Genomic DNA, 16,335 nt, shown 5'->3' with positions numbered 1-16,335 from the left:
GAAGAAGGGGATCTGACTCTGTTACACTCAGCTCTCTGAAATTAGAGCAGCTTGTGGTGGTTAAATACTGCAGAGGACAAAAGTGGCTCCAGAGGAGTATTGTCTGAGCTGAAAAAGACTGCCTTAAACATGAAATGGTCCCTTCTTGTTGCCACCGGGGAAATACAACACAGCCATTTTCTTCTTTAAAATCCCCCACTGAAGTGCTACTTGGCAGACAGCACAAAAGGGCTTAACAATATATTTATATCTCCACTTTCACTTGCATAGATGTTATGCACAAAGCAATGAGAAGGATATAAATACAGAGAAAAAAACTCCCATTTGAAAGTAAAAGAGCTTAGTTGGTCTTTAAGAGGAGTGAAAAAATATGTATTTGGCACATGATTGCAGTTATGAAAGGAATCAGATAAGTGAAAAGCCATCGTTTTTTTCTGTAAAGTAAGATTTAACTAGATGGTACAATGTAGAAACAGAGAGATGGTTGCACTGCAAAATTCTAACACTGACGTATTGCTTCCATACATTTGAGCCAGTGCCATGTAAACAACTGCTCAGAGATGGACATCTGCAGCTAGAGCAAAAAGGGCACAGGTTCCAAGACATATCGAGAACTAACTTTTTACAGGAGGCAATGTATTACACTCACAATTACCTAAACTGCTTCTCAAGACTACCATCTAGTGGTTCGCAAAAAGAATGTGAAGACATTACAGAAATGACTCCACTGCTATATGCTGTTTTTTAAAAGAGCAGTCATTAAAATCATACTTATTCTTTGATTTTTATACTTGTGTCTTTCTTCACATTATCTGTACTGTACAGTTAACCGAAATTTATCTGGAATGTACCTGTCATGAAATTTAGACAAAAACAAGAATAAATATGACAATTTTAAGAATAAAATAGTTATTCCAGATACAATCTCAAATGCAAAATGGGGTTTTCCTCTTGACAATCTCACCCCACTTTTGCGTAATGCTAGATTTTCTAGCCTTTCTCTGAGGTCTACAATATCTGAGAAGGCACCTTTACAGAATGCAAATCATGCCACTCACCTTGAGCAAATGATTTTTTATTTGTTCATTTTAAAATGTTTTTGAGAGAGTTCATTTCCTTTACGCTGTATCTAAGCGATCTGATTGAGGTACTGAAACTGTTCAATTGTGATGGGGCAGTGGGGTGCTCCATTGGCTGGATATACAGTAGGAAAAGTGTTCTTCAAGGAGTTATTTGGCTACTGACTATGTATGGGTAAGGTATAACGTAAATACTTTTACCATAGAACCAGTATTCTGTGTTCTTGGTTTTGTGGTGTCTGGTTTCTTTTTTGCCATTTTTTCCCCAAACATATTTATTATTAATGGAAGTTTTCTAAACTATGCAGATCTGCAATATAGAGGAAAAACAACAGAAGTTCAAATTACAGTATCTCAGCACAGATGGTGTGCTGACATAACATTAATTCCTCTCTACTCTACCTACCCCTCTGATGCTTTGTATCACAACCAGATTGAAAAGATGGCCTAGTTCATCTTCAGACAAGGAAGATGGAGTTTACTGACTTCTCCTCCAATCTGCTTCTGTACACCTCGTCCTGAAAAAAAAAAAAGATGACTCAGATCATCTTTTGAGATGATCTTCTTATCCACCACTCAAGCTGATATCCCCATTTCTCAAGGCAGTTTCACAGCTAGAGGTGGACTCTCCTCCTTGAAAACAAAGTTTTCACTCCTCTGAAGAAAAAAAAAAAAGCAGCCTGGTCCACACAGAAAACAAACAAACTCTTCATGCTCCAGACTTCTATTTTCTAGCTCTCTTTCAAGAGAAAAATTGCCTGAGGGACCAGACTGTGATAACCTCTGACAAAAGTCTGTGAAGAGTGATTTTTCCTCTGCGAAGCACAGAAATGTGCTAAAATGACTCTTTTCCTTCTGCCACAGCACAAAGTCTGGATAGAATGTAACTATACCTTTCCAGAAGTGGTTCCAGCCAGCCCTCATGGCATTCACAGTGGCAATCCAGGAAGGTCAGAATGTCCCCTTTAGCTACAGAAGCCCCCAGCAGTCGAGCTCGAACCAGTCCTTCCCTCTTGTTCGCACGGATAAGACGCACCTTGCGTAAGCCAGCCACATAGTTTTCCAAAGGCTCCTTTAAATGGTCTATAGTGATGACATAAAAACATATATACAGTTCTGCAGTGATTGGTTTATAGCATGTTAAAGAGCGCTCTTTTTTGAGCATTATATGACATGGTTGGTGCTTTTCTATCTACACAAAGAAAGGATAAGAATGGACAAAAATTGGTTCCTTTTAAGAAACTGAATGCTTCATAGTTGCTCTGTTTCTCACTTCTAAGTTGTTAATTTTGTCTCAAATGTGAAGGTTTTACCTTAACACAAGGTTTTATTATTATGGCTTTATTCTTAACACAATCCACCTGTGATAGAAAATGACAGCATTGTTACGTGTTCCATAATTCACATAGAAACAGACAACTCGGATGCTCCTTATTATAACTGACACCAGAACAATCTTGGAGCAATTGAAACGTGCTCAAATGAGCACAGGTGGAATGCCTCCAACAAGGCTGTAGTTATACACATATGGAAGCATTCACATTACAACAAAGCAAACACACCCCATTCAAAACTAAATGTGGTACAGAACTTGAAATTTTCATTGGCTTCCAAAAGACAAAACATTTTTCAGCTAGATACCTCTGCTGCAGAGTGTTATGGTGCTTTACCAGATCTTTTTCGCCCATGGACTAGATGACAAAAAAAAATAGAAGGACAAAACAAAATCAGCATTATTTAAAATTATTCTTTGTACCTTTGTCACTGTAATCATCCACAAGGATAACTTCTTCTAGAAGTATATCTGGAGATGTCTCAAGAACGCTATGAACAGTTCGCAGAAGTGTTGACCAAGCCTCATTATAGAAAGCTATCACAACTGAAGTTTTGGGCAGGCTATAGTAGTCATACTTCTTCTCTTTGCACCTGTAAGCAAGGGGACAACATTTAGTACAAGTGCAAAAACACTTGTCAGTTTTTAGAAAACTGTTATCAAATGAATAGTTTATACCTTTAAAAAGAAGAATACCTACAGGAACTTAACAAAACTGTGAGTACAAGGAGTAGTCATGCAAATATCTGTAGAATTCTGCAACTCCCAAAATTATCTAAATAGAAAAATAATAGGAGGCATTCTGGGCTGGTGTATGCAGTAGCTGTCTATGCATAAAATTATTCCAAGTTCAGGAGCAAGCAGTGGGTAAAATATGCCTTGCAAATTACAGAAAGAAAAAAATAAGGAAAAAAAAAAAAAGGAAAAATAAAAACATGAAGTACGGTAAAAACAGCATAAATTATTGAGAACCTGTGTTTTGGAAAATAAAATAAGTGCCAGACAGTAAAAATGTAACTGTGAAGAAACAGAAACATATTAAAAACAAACAAACAAACAAAAAAACCACACTAGTCATGTAAGTATGAAATATGTACACCAAAGCATAACTTGGGAAGACCACAGAACTGCCAAGATATAATAATGAAATCACAAAAACACAGTCATAAAAATGCACGGTTTTGGCTCTGTGGAGAGCCAGCACATTTGCAAACCTTTGGATTAAGTTCCAGAATGGATTTCCTACATATATATATATATATATATGTATGTATGTATATGTATTTCATATTTCATGTATGTATGTATGTGTATATATATATATATATATATTCATTTCTCTAAATGAACGTAAGGATGCCAAGAGAATTTTGGATGAGCCAAGAGTATAAGGATTCCCCTAGTCTGAAGTAATTTTAAAATAATGACTGTTTTTAGCATGGTTGTTTCCCTTTCCCTCAAGCGCCGTATAAAGTTTTACTACCCTGCAACAGAAGCAGTTTAGAGACCTGAGAGGCTTCCTATGCCTTCAGCTTACTGCCTGGAAGATGAGAGGGGCAGAAAGACATATTTCTGTACATCACTGTGTACCAACAGGTACAACAACATGTAGGGTATCCCTCCAATCAAAACAGGTGATCATTAAGTTATCCAAAGCACAGTGAAGGGAGAAAATAGAGCTGACCAGGAGCAAATGTGGCAGCAAAATCCATGAGTCCCATTTACAAGAGGCAAAATTCCTCAAAACACACAGACAGTGATATGAAAACTGCTTACCTTGAGCACAGTAAGACTACATTTACTAACTGCAATGCTGTTGTGATAGCAATAAAAAGAGAATTCTTGTAGATTTATTTAAAGATTAGGTAGTATTTTTTAGTATCTGGGGTGTTTTAAGAGAAAATGTCTGTATCTGGGTAAATAAATCTAAAATCACAATTCTCAAGAGAAAAAAAAAAAAAAAGATGTAGAATACTTTTGTAATAAATACCTGAAAATGAGGAAGCAAATAGGAGAAATGATGATTGGGTGGAGGAGGAACACAGACGTGTGCTTCTCAAACATGACAAGAATGCTATGTAACAGCATTCATTTTATATAAGATATCCATGCATACACAAACACACACATACATACACAACGAAGAAGAGCACTCATCCCTCGAGACCGCACCAGTGCTAAGACACGCTGCACACAGAGAGCTGCCTCACACTCATGGCTGGTGACAGAAGTCGTTTATTTTGCCAGATGTTCATGGAGTAACATATATATTTTTTTTCTTCTAAGATCAACGCAGAAAATCCAACCACACGAATCCAATTTTAGAAATACATATTTTCTTTAGCCTACTGTAAAGCAATTATGCCCATTACTGCCAGAAAAAAAAAAAATGCCGTTATATATCACAATCACTTGCGCTAGGTAATTTCAGTTCATTTCTTGATGGAAACAGGATCATTACCTACCCATTTTAGAAAAATTAAGGAAAGAAGAAATAAATAGGAGAAAACCTCCAGGGGAGTTTTCTCCAGAAAATGTATCAAAAAGATTCATGGAATATTAAAGTCGCATTCCCTTATGCGAAAAGAGAAAAGAAATCCAAAAGGTCTAAAGAAGCTTATAAGCCTAATTATAGATTGAAGACTTCAATGAATTTGCCTGAAAATCACATGCTGGAGACAGGAAACATAATTTGGCAGAGAACAAAGCAGTCCCCAGACTGCTCCTGATTCATCATGCATTGCTGCCTCCTCCATCAAGTGTTACTGAGGCTGTGGAAAAAAGTCAGCCTCTTATGGAGCAGACCAGAGCCCATATTTCTCAAGAAAGAGGCTAAAGTCAAGAAAGAGGCTAAGAGGAAAAGCATTTTGTAAAGAAGAGTGACCTATTATCAGCACGGCAAGGAGGAGAGCTGACTGCTCAGGCTGCCTGTGCCTGCTCTCCATCCCCCTAACAGGAATGCCTCCATCACCTGTTGGCATATTCCAACATGCAGAGCAGTACAAAGTTCAGCTTCTTAGTGCATTACGTTCATTTGTGGGGAAAAAATAATCACCACATATGCAGTAAGTGACATTTTGCAACTTCAAAAAAATTAGAAAAAATCATCATCATTCAGCTACTGTGCAAAATCACACGTTCACCTTGTAAGTTATTTCCGAGACACATAGCCATTACTAGCTTACTACTGAACCGCTACTAGTCTCAAACACTGTTGCTAAAATGAAGTGCTCTTTTCCTTATCTTTCTGTATTGAAGGAAATTTCAGAGAGTTTTGCTCAGACTTAGAAAATAATGCCATTGTGAAGATCATAAACCTAAAGCATTTAAATCCTGGAAATACACCGAGGTAAGGAAATCATTGTAATTCTCGGAAATAAAAACACTTAAAGGTGTTGCTGCAGAATAATTAAACAGGAGACGTATCTACAGTAAACACTGACACCTAAAAAGAAAAAGAAGCTTAAAAAAGAAAAGACTAAGGATAGGAAACTCAATATCAAAACCGGTCATCTTCTCCCTTTTCCAGCACCTACTTACAGCAGAACCATCTTCACAGTGTATCTTCTGTATTCATCCTTGCAAGCTTCCAGATGTATTTTTATTCCCCATGTGTCACCCAAGTATCCAAGCATCTATTTTCTACGTGAATCATTTCACTCCTACTTTGGGTTATTGAGAAAAACAAACCCAAGTCAGTTACAATATGTCATTAAAATGACAGGGAAGATATAAGCTGGTGACAGTAGCCCAAAAATATGTTTTTGCAGCTAGAGAACATATATTTATACTATCTATACTGCAAGCTGCTTTCAGTTCCTGACTAAGGCGTGCGTTAGTGCTACCCCCAAATGCCCAGCACTGACCAGGCCCAGGACAGGTTCCATGATAGCAGCAGATTAACCGTGCTTCATGGCAGCCAACTGAAGGCTTTCTACTGTCCTTCAGCCAGCTCTGCGCGTCCACAAAGACAATCCCTTTCACCCTTCTTAGGCTATTTATCCAGGATAGACTAACAGGTCTTTGTAGGCCCACACCTCTTCTCTGTCAATAGAGATTTAACTGTAGGGCAGATGCTTCACTTTCCATGGCTAAAGATAAGTGAGAGGAAACTACCCACAGTTCCTACTGCTGGCTGATACACCACCCAGAACATTGCTATCACAACTACCAAACAGTTCATAGAAACACCTTGTAGGCATAAAGAAATGAGCTGCTGCTTGTAAATTTGACATTTCTAAGCATGGAAAATAAACAAAATAGGTCTGTCATGAAAACAATACACACCCAATACGTTATACAACTACTCTCTCATTACCTTATTCAACTACAGGGATTTTACTTTGTTTATACTTACAGAGATAAGCACTACATATATGTATATATTTAAAAACATAATAAAATTTTAAAAGTGTGTATCTGAGAGGGTATTGCTTCAGGAAAGCAGATGTCTCTTATTCAGGGTGATTTTGAAAAAAAATTACAACACCTGGATCAGTCACTGAGAAAAAAAAAAGTAAAATCTAAATGGTATTCAGTCATGAATTTTTATATTCCTAGATGAGATGAGAGAGAATGCTGGTACACATCTTTCTTTCAGCAAGCACAAACTTAGAACAACATTCACTGTCTTCCATCTCTCCTGGATCTTTCCCTACTGCACCTACTCAAACATATAATTTCCCCAAATGAAACCTAAAACAATGCAAGTAAAGATGCATCACCATAAATCAAACGTCTTGTGAGGTTTGGGCTTTCTCCTTCTGCATTTGCAATTCACAGTCTGAGACTGTGAGGCTGATGAGTTTAATAATTTAACCTTGGCATCTACTACACTACAAAATTTTCTGGTAGTAAGCATTGCAATAGGTTATTTATTAGAAACTAAAGAGACATCAGGCAGGAAATGCCTAAAAAAATTCAATGGGCTATTCTGGAGAACATTTATGTCAATTAACGTAATTACTCAATTTATTTCAGTGTAAGGAGCTGTTCTCAGAGATGTGTATCTCTAAGCAGGGAGAGAGAGTGTGGATGTGTGTACAGCAGGCACGCTGCCATGACTTAAGTAGGGTTGCTGACACGCTTCAGTGCAAGACATTTCCAAATTTTATGTTCTACATGCCCAGCTACTCATATTTTAAGGAGAAAAAAAATGTAAGTGAAAGTTTTCATAAATTTGTTAGGAATACAGTCTGCTCACAAGCTATTTAAGATTTTGTAAATATATACTTCTTTTTTAGAATTGACAGACTTGAACATTTTTTAACGGAAAAAAAGGTTGTCCGGTGAAAATCAAGATGTTGCAATTATTCTCAGCTCTCTGCATCAATACAATTCTTCTAGACTGCTGACATTTTTTTTTTTTTTTTTTTTTTTATATGAATGCCCAAAACCATAGGGAAGCTCAAGATTCTTCTTCTCTCAAGAAGTTCCTAATTTGGACGTGGTTGAGGTGTGGAATTAAAGGGTGCCCATTTAGTGAGCAGTATGCTCAAAAGCAGCACTTTGTTGGCTCTGAGAAAATACAGCTGATCCACACCTATGGCAACAGCTGCAGGCATCCAAATCCCCTTTCATCTTCTTTACTTCCACTCCATAAACTGCAGAAGTACTGTTGTGAGAGCCTGCCAAGACAAAATGCTTCCCAGAGGCAGAGCACTAAGCCCTGCTGGGGTCCTGCTCTCCATCTCTCTCCCCTCCAACCATGAGCACTTCAAGCTCCTCAGTGCAACACAGAGTGCAGCCCTGCTTTCTGAGCCAACCTGAACTGCTACTGAGGCTATGACCTCCTCCAGGATGAATCTGTGCTTGAGTGGCCCCTCCTTGGTCCTCCTTAGGTGAGTGCAACCTATGGATAAAATCTATAAGCCAAAAGCCACAAAGCTCTATTAAATCAAAATCCTAGATGTGTAAGTGCAATGTTTTCAATGCAATTAAAGGATATAAATCAGGTTACTCTTATCTCCTTCAAACATCACTCACTTTTTCAGCCCAATATATTTTCTCAGATGAAAGCACCTTGGAGGAAGTGTCAGTTCTGCTTAAAAATTAAGAAGCCTCAAGGCCTCATCCTGGCAAAGAATGCAAAGACTGCACTTGCTTCTGCACACCTCCACACACCTTATGGAAGGTGTGCCTTGCCCTGCTTAGCAAAGCAGAGAGCTGCAAGCTGCTGCTGATAACTGCCAGGACAGCCAAATTAATTGGGCAAGGCTGAAATGAGTCAACAGGACAAACCAGGGATAGAGATCAGACCACTCATCACCTGCTCCCGTCTGGAACAAACTATGATGCAAAGACCCCCTTTCCCCCCAAGATCACAACACAGTCTATGAGTCTGTAATGCAATCAGGTCCTAAAATCTACAGATTCAAAAACATCCATAGGCTCACCTGTACAGCTTACATTCTCTACAGTCCTCTAAGAAACCTGTAGAAGTTCTGGCTCAGATTCTGGATGTAGGTAAGAAGGCATTGCCACATGTATATATGAGGAAAAAAATGTGTTTGTTTGTTGTTGTTGTTGTTAAGTATTTTTATTTTGCTGATTTGAAACTGTGTTACTCTTTGTTCAAATGGTTACCCATGCTTGCAATCTTCTTCCAAATCTGTGAGACACACTTAACATTTGTACCAAGCTGTACAATTCCACACACTTATATTCAAAAATTTACTTTTAGGTGAAAACTGTGATTTCATACACCTACACTGAAAAAAAAATACTTTTAGGTGTGTAATTTGATTCAAGACAAGAAAAGCATTTTGTAAGACAATACATTAGCTGAAAGTTACTGTAATCATCACAAGCAGCAGGGTGTAGATGCACCTGGACTTCTGAGACACAGTGTATAGTGAAATCACAGTTTGAAAAAAAAATAGAGAAGAAAAAATCATCTGTTGTGCTTAACTGCCACTGATCTGGAAACTGCATCACATTAAAACAAAACCAACTCAAAGCAAGCAGTCTTCTAGAGGTCAGAGGAAGATGAAGAACTCTGTAAGAAGTTGCAAAGGAGAACAGTCAAGAGATAATACTGTGATTTCTACTGGAAAATGTGGGAGGATAACTATTAAATATAAGCAAAATGATAAAGGGTCCCTTCCAACCCAAACCGTTCTATGATTCTATAAAGAAAATTTGCACATTTTTAGGAAAATAGGAAACAATATCTCAAGACCAGTAAAATATACAAAAATACCAAAGCACGTGCATGCTAAAATACCAAATGCATGGAAGCATCCCTGTGTTCTGTATTGCTACAAAACACAAGCCTGCTGATTTAAAACAAACAAACAAAACAGTAATGCAGCAGATGTATTACTCCTCCACATAACCGCAGGAGGAAGGAATGAGTAATCCCAGTCACACACAGCTGTGTGGGTCCAAACCTATTTACAAATGTGAAGAATCCTGCAAACTAATGATAAAGTAATAACTAGAAGGCATTATGACCAATGTAGTTAAATGGCATTATAATTTATGTAGTTACTTGTTACCCCTTCCAGAAAAAAAAAGCTCGGGGGAAAAAAAACAACCACCAAAATAATGACCATAGCATAATGAAGATAGTAAAAGCATATAAAGCTGCAAGTGTTTTATGCAAAACATTTGCCTGTATGTAGAAGTATTACCTGTTCAGACTCTGCTGAGCTGTAAAGCAAGAACACATCTACAACAAATGAAGCCTGCATGCAAATACTGCATTCACAAGGAAGGAGCGTGCCTGCAAGCTCAAGCTTCTACAGATAAATACGCCATGGAGTCCACTTTCAGTGCTGTATTTGTCATCTAAAGATACTGGAAAACTTGGGAAGCTTGTGGGAAGCTTTCCTCTCCAGTGTGGTGGAGAGGAAAGCCCAGGCTGCTACTGCAGCAGGCGAGTGAGGCTCCTGGAAATAGCAGCTTGCCCACTGCACTCAGATGCTAAGGTTGGAAAAGACCTCCAGGATCACCTAGCCCAATCATCAACTCACCACCACAATGCCCACTAAACCATGTCCCTCGGTGCCACATCTACCCAGAGCAGAAGAGGGAGAAAAGCCAGTCTCAAAGATTGTTCTGGGAATTTGCTAGCAAGATGGGCAGCCAATGGAATTGGATGTTTACAGCACAGTAAACAAAACAAAGCACAGTACGAAAACAGATTGTGTGAGACTCACATTCGAATTCAAGAATAGGCAGAAAAAGCAGTTTTCAAAGTTGGAAAAATCTTAGCACAACACTGTTGCCCTAAACTCAGGGATAGCATAGAATCATGGAATCATAGAATGGTTTGGGTTGGAAGGGACCTTTAAGATCACCTAGTTCCAACAGCCATGCTATAGGCAGGGACACCTCCCTCTAGACCAGGTTGCTCAAAGCCCCATCCAGTCTGGCCTTCAATATATTCAACCTCTCTGGGCAACCTGTCCCAGTGTCTCACCACCCACACAGTAAAGAATTTCTTCCTAATATCTTGTCTAAATCTACCCTCTTCCAGTTTAAAGCCATTTCCCCTTGTTCTATTGCTACCTGCCCTCATAAAAAGTCCCTCCCCAGCTTTCCTGTAGGCCCTTCAGGCACTGGAAGGTCCCCTCGGAGCCTTCTCCTCTCCAGGCTGAAGAACCCCAACTCCTTCAGCCTGTCCTTATAGGGGAGGTACTCCAGCCCTCTGATCATCTTCCTGGCCCTCCTCTGGACCTGCTTCAACAGTTCCATGTCCAACAGGCATAAAGAGTGATAGTGATAGAGGAAGCTATCTGTGTATTTAAACACACACACACACACATATATATATACACATGCTTAAAACAAGCTTTCTTTCCAAAACACAGAATCTCAAAATAAAAATTCTATTTTTTAATTTTTTTTTAATAGCTGACAATTATTATGCAGACCATTTCCAATGTCTGGGGGGTGAGGGAGGGAGGAGGTTGTTTAGTGATTCAAAATCATTTGCCAGGTAAGGGGAGATGGAAAAGACAACTCCCTCAGCTTGTGAAGACAGGGCTTATTCAGGCTTCCACCATGAATGACAGCATGAAGTGCCAAATATGTGAAAAATACTGAGTCAGCACAAAAGTCCCTCTCCGCGCCTTTCTCCTTTTGTAATTACAATCAGACAAAATAAGGCCGGTGTGATTTCAGGGGAACCGTTTCTGAAATGAATGTGCAAAGCATCCCATCACGAGAAATACAGCCTTCCTCCTCCAAAAAAGGTAGAGTGTCTAAAATCATGAACAATCCTTATGAACAGTTCTGAATTTGAAAGAACCCCAGCAGACAAACTGGAAATGTATTTTTCATTCATCATGTGAAGCTGACCAAGAGACCCCATGGCTGCTTACACAGTCCATTCCACAGACCCTCAGCCCAGCTTCCAGGAGAAGCCCTGAAGGACCAGATACAGCCTGTGGGGAGGCTGAGTGGCCGCAGGCAAAACACACTATCCTAAGCCCATTGTGCTGCATGCACAGGGGCTCTCAAAGAGTCAGTAGCTTACTGGATGCTTGCTTGTCATTTTTTCATTTTTCACAAGTACAAAAATGCAAGAAGTGAAGGATAGCTGTTTGGAAGAAAATCTGTCTCATCTAGATAATATGATGATTGGAAAAAATATTTACTGTGGCCCTGAAGAAGTGCCCAGTGAGGCTGCTGACTACTCAGCCTTGGAGACCATCCAAATTGGACCCAACAAAGACAACTTGCAGGAACACACTATAACACTGAACATGAAGAACCACTGAAGAGTTGAATCTAAACTGTTACTCCATAGTCCTATCACATATTTTGCTCCTAGCCTTTTACAAATTGCATCACCACTTCATAATTTCCTGGCAAATTGTACACCCTTATTCACAATACTTTAACCAAAATAGTACTTTTTCATAGGTTGATTTTATGTATACACATGCAAATACGCACATGCATATACTTCTAGCTGTCAACAGAACTAAAAAGTTTCTTCATGATGAAACACGGTATTATCAGATACTGATAATAAGCCAAGACAGTTAAAGGAAGCAGTAACTGTCTGAAGGAAATAAAGGAATGACGGAAGCTGTCACGTTTTCCTGGTCTGTAATTCAAGTGAAAAAGAATCAGTTCTCAGAATAATGTATTACGGCAGTCTGCAAGAACAAGAAATAAAGATATGAACATTTATATTGGCAAGGACATATTCATATGAGAAACATCTCATGCTGAAGAAACTTTATTTTAAAGTACATGCCATCTGATGGAATTCATAATCAAATATGACATTATTTTGAGGGCTAAACTCAGGCCACATTCCTCTTCCTGCTCATGACTGCTGGACAACAGTGAATGCCTCTACAGCTCCATTCCATCTTTTATAAGTAACTATTGCCAGATACAGCTTGGAAAATTTTGTGCAATCTGTTTCTGATAAAGCAACACCTTGTATCCATAATGTTGCAGAACAGGTTAAAAACTTACTAGTTTAGATATTCTCAGTCTTACAAGTCAAAATTCTGTGTGGCAACACCTTCAAAATTGGTCACTGATGAATGTGGAAGGACATTAATTTTAAGACGAGCAGAGGAGCATCCAAGGGTTGTTACCTATCTTTACTCCCATTTCTTTCCATCCCCCCATTTTCCTTGGGTCTAAATTTCAAGACTTGCCTCACACACATAAAAATGTGCTGGAACAGACCAAAAAGGCCACAGTACTGTTAATATCTGATGAATGCTTGATTTGAACTTTACAGCAGATGGACTTCCTTATACTTCACAGCAAGAGGTTCATGGAGCAAGGTGGTGGCTCAAGGTGCTTCATCCTCCTCATGCATCAAGCTAGTAGTGCCGTGGCTCAGCAGTAGGCACCCTTCAGCAGCTTGTCTGTCTTTCAGGCCAAAGAGCCTGGAAAATGACATCAGTCATTTCATTACAGAAATCATGCTATAAGCTGATTTGGTCCAACAGCATTGGGTCCAACAAGGTCTCTGTGAAACTTGACCAACAACCCTTCTTCACTAAAAAAAAAAAAAAAAAAAAAGAAGAAGAAGAAGAAGAAAACAGTTGTTTTCCTTCTTTATCCAATTATCTATAAATGCAAGGAATTTAGGAATTTTCACCTTACTCCCCAGGTGTTTAAGGAACTCATCACAAGAAGACAACAGCATATTCTATTTTTTTTTTTTTTTTTTTTTTCCAATGAACTCCAATAGGTTTGAGACATGCCACGCTTGGTAAAAGCCAGGTTGAGTCTTTCTCAATAGATCACACCTACCTATTACTAGTTCTATTCCTTATCAGTTTCTAAATAACAAGCTTAGAAGAGACCCAAGCCTTATTAGCACACAGTTCTCTGCCTCTCCTCTGAAATTCCACTTAAAAACAACAACAAAAAAAAAAACAAAACCAAACAAACAAACAAAAAAAAACAACCAAATGAAGTTAAAAAAAAAAAAAAGCTTGCATATTTGTCACTTTCTGGACCTTAGGTACCCAAACAGTTTCACTGATCACATCTAGAAATATAGTCTTCACACCACTTTGGGAAAGCTGAAGCATTACTACACATTTCCTACCATCACAGCCTCTCCCATCACCCCAGTGTTCATAAAGATCATTAAATGCTTATCTGGTTGGTCAAGCATTACCAAAATAAAATAAAGTAAACCAGATATTTCTTAGCCTTGACATTTCAATCCATACAGCCTCTAACGAAATACAGAGAACTTTCTGGTGGACAGGCTTGTGGATACCTTTTTTTAATATTTTGGGGGTGTTTTTTGGATTTGGATCTCTTTAACGTTCTTCCCTCTTAAGGAAAGTAGTAATAACTTTATTGCAAAATTGTCTTTGGGGAATTTTTTTTTTTACATTTGCTGTGGAAGTTGGATAGATGTTCTGTGATACTTCTGCCAAATTTAGATTTAACTGTGTGGAAATACATGAACAACTTCAGTGTACCACTAGGTAGATACTAAAACAGTACAACACAGCCCTATCTTCAGAAAACAATAATCTCCAAGATTATGTCATTAACACTTTGCAATCCTTTGGCTTAGATACTTCATCATTTCAACATCCAAGTACTAAAATCAAAAACAACACATCACCACAGCAAGATCCAAATGCCTTCTTATATTATTTCAAGAATCTGTCCCCTCTATCTATCTCAACAACTCAACAATCTCTATCTATCTCAACAGCTCAACAACTGCAATCTTCCACTTCCTCCAGCAGAAGGTCTGGAAGAAATTGCAGTGATTTTTTGAAACAACTTAAACTCTTCCTGTAGAAACACAACTTAAGCCTCTGTAGATGCTATAGTCCCATCTATAGACTGCTTCAGAAGGGGCAGTATGAGCAAGGTATGAGCTAGCTAAGGTAAACAAGCCTGCTGTCAGGCTTACAGTTACAGTAAAAAGGCCTTGCATTCACTGCAATTTTTTGTTACTGTAAGTTAGGTGTTTTAGATTAGGGTGTGTTTTAGATTACAAGAACACTTGTAAGTAGAATTGAGTGAGCAGCTGTTCAAGACACAAACAAGAAAGAAATTTATGGCAGAGACAGGGCCCTGTCTTCTCCTCAGTTTCCTGTGACCACAAGCCCACTGCAAAGAAACCAACTGGCTGAGGCTGAGGTGGAAGGGACTTGAGTTTGCTGAAGGCACATACTCTTGGTCCCCTTTTGGTTGATCCCCTTTTCTCTTGTTTAAGGCTATCCTTCTCAGCAGCTGTCTGCTTGCTTACAGGATAAGCCACATGGAGGTGAACCTCTGAATCAAACAAAGCATTTGCATAGGCCAGAAGCAACCATACAGTCAAACTTTCAGCACCACCATCACGACTGCACCAAACTGTGGTTTGCCAACTCAAACCATCTAAGGTATCTAATCGTTATATTAAAGTTGCTGGTGCCATTATCTCTGGTAAGTTGTCCCAACAACAAATTATCCAGGAACAAAGAAAGTGTGAAGTTAGACAAACTTTCAGCATCTAAGTGGGCACTTAGATATCATGAAAGAGCTGCACAATCCCAGTAAACATATACCTGAACTTTCTTTGTGACAGAACAGCTCAATTCACATTGTGTGGCGTGAGATACTTAAGTGCAGTGTGAAGCTGAATTCTGGGAAGTACAATATTTGTAGAGCTGGGAGTGGCTGGAAAAGTACACTGCATGCAGTGACCTAACCGAGGGACAACCGGGATCTGCGCGGTGCCACGAGAAAAGGCTGACACCACCCTGCAGAGAAGATCGGCCCCTCCTGGGCTGCGCCATGGCCAGCGCCGTGCCCTCGTCTACCTTAAGGAAGAGAGCAGTGGCACAAGCGCTGACAACTTCCAGTCTGTGAGATACGCGGTGCTTTTAAAGCGGTCCGCAGAAAAAAAACGATACTACGATACTGTACCAACAGCTCTCGAGTTTTCGTGGGGAGCTGAGAGCTGTGCCCTGCTGAACGCCGTCACCGGGCACCTGCTGGCCCGCAGCAGCCGCCGCACGGAGCCGTGCCGTGCAGGACAGGCTGGGCTCGGCTCCTCGCCCCGCCCCGCAGCCGCCTCTCGACTCCCGGCGGTACTCACAGCGGGTTCCAGCGCTCGGGCAGGCGGCGGTGCAGCGAGATGCGGTCGCTCAGGTAGATGTTGATCTGGTGCCGTCGGATGCTCTCCTCCTGGCGGCGCTTCTCCGCTGGGCTCAGCTCCAGCCGTACGGCCCGGCCCAGCTCGCCCAGCGCCCCCGGCTCCGCATCGGGCTTCGCGTACACCGGCTTCCGCAGCTGCTCGGCGTCGGCGGGCGGCGGGGGTGGCGGCGGGGCCCCGCGGGCGGCGCGGCGGGGCGACGGGCCGTGCCGCCAGGCGAGGAAGCCGAGGGCGGCCAGCAGCCCCAGAGCCAGCAGCGCGCTCCCGCCGCGGGAGCCCCGTCCCCGCTTGCCCCGGCACATCCCGCGGCCGACGAAGCCGGCCAT

General features: G+C 40.3%; 1 protein-coding gene across 1 annotated transcript in view; it reads right to left on the bottom strand.

The window, feature by feature from the left end:
* GALNT12 (polypeptide N-acetylgalactosaminyltransferase 12) overlaps window positions 1-16,335 on the bottom strand; it is a 45,165-nt gene extending 28,830 nt beyond the window's left edge. Inside the window, exons 1-3 of the mRNA XM_042870215.1 lie at window positions 15,953-16,335; window positions 2,836-3,005; window positions 1,973-2,162 (exon numbers count right to left, since the gene is read on the bottom strand). Of these exons, the coding sequence (XP_042726149.1) occupies window positions 1,973-2,162; window positions 2,836-3,005; window positions 15,953-16,335 (743 nt within the window). The remainder of the gene's footprint in view (window positions 1-1,972; window positions 2,163-2,835; window positions 3,006-15,952) is intronic.

The sequence above is a fragment of the Lagopus leucura genome, unplaced genomic scaffold (genome assembly GCF_019238085.1).
Source record: "Lagopus leucura isolate 7727_CA_CO unplaced genomic scaffold, USGS_WTPT01 Super-Scaffold_100002, whole genome shotgun sequence".
Taxonomy (NCBI): Eukaryota; Metazoa; Chordata; class Aves; order Galliformes; family Phasianidae; genus Lagopus; species Lagopus leucura.
Note: the sequence above shows the minus strand (reverse complement) of the source record. Positions and strands in the feature narration are given on the sequence as shown.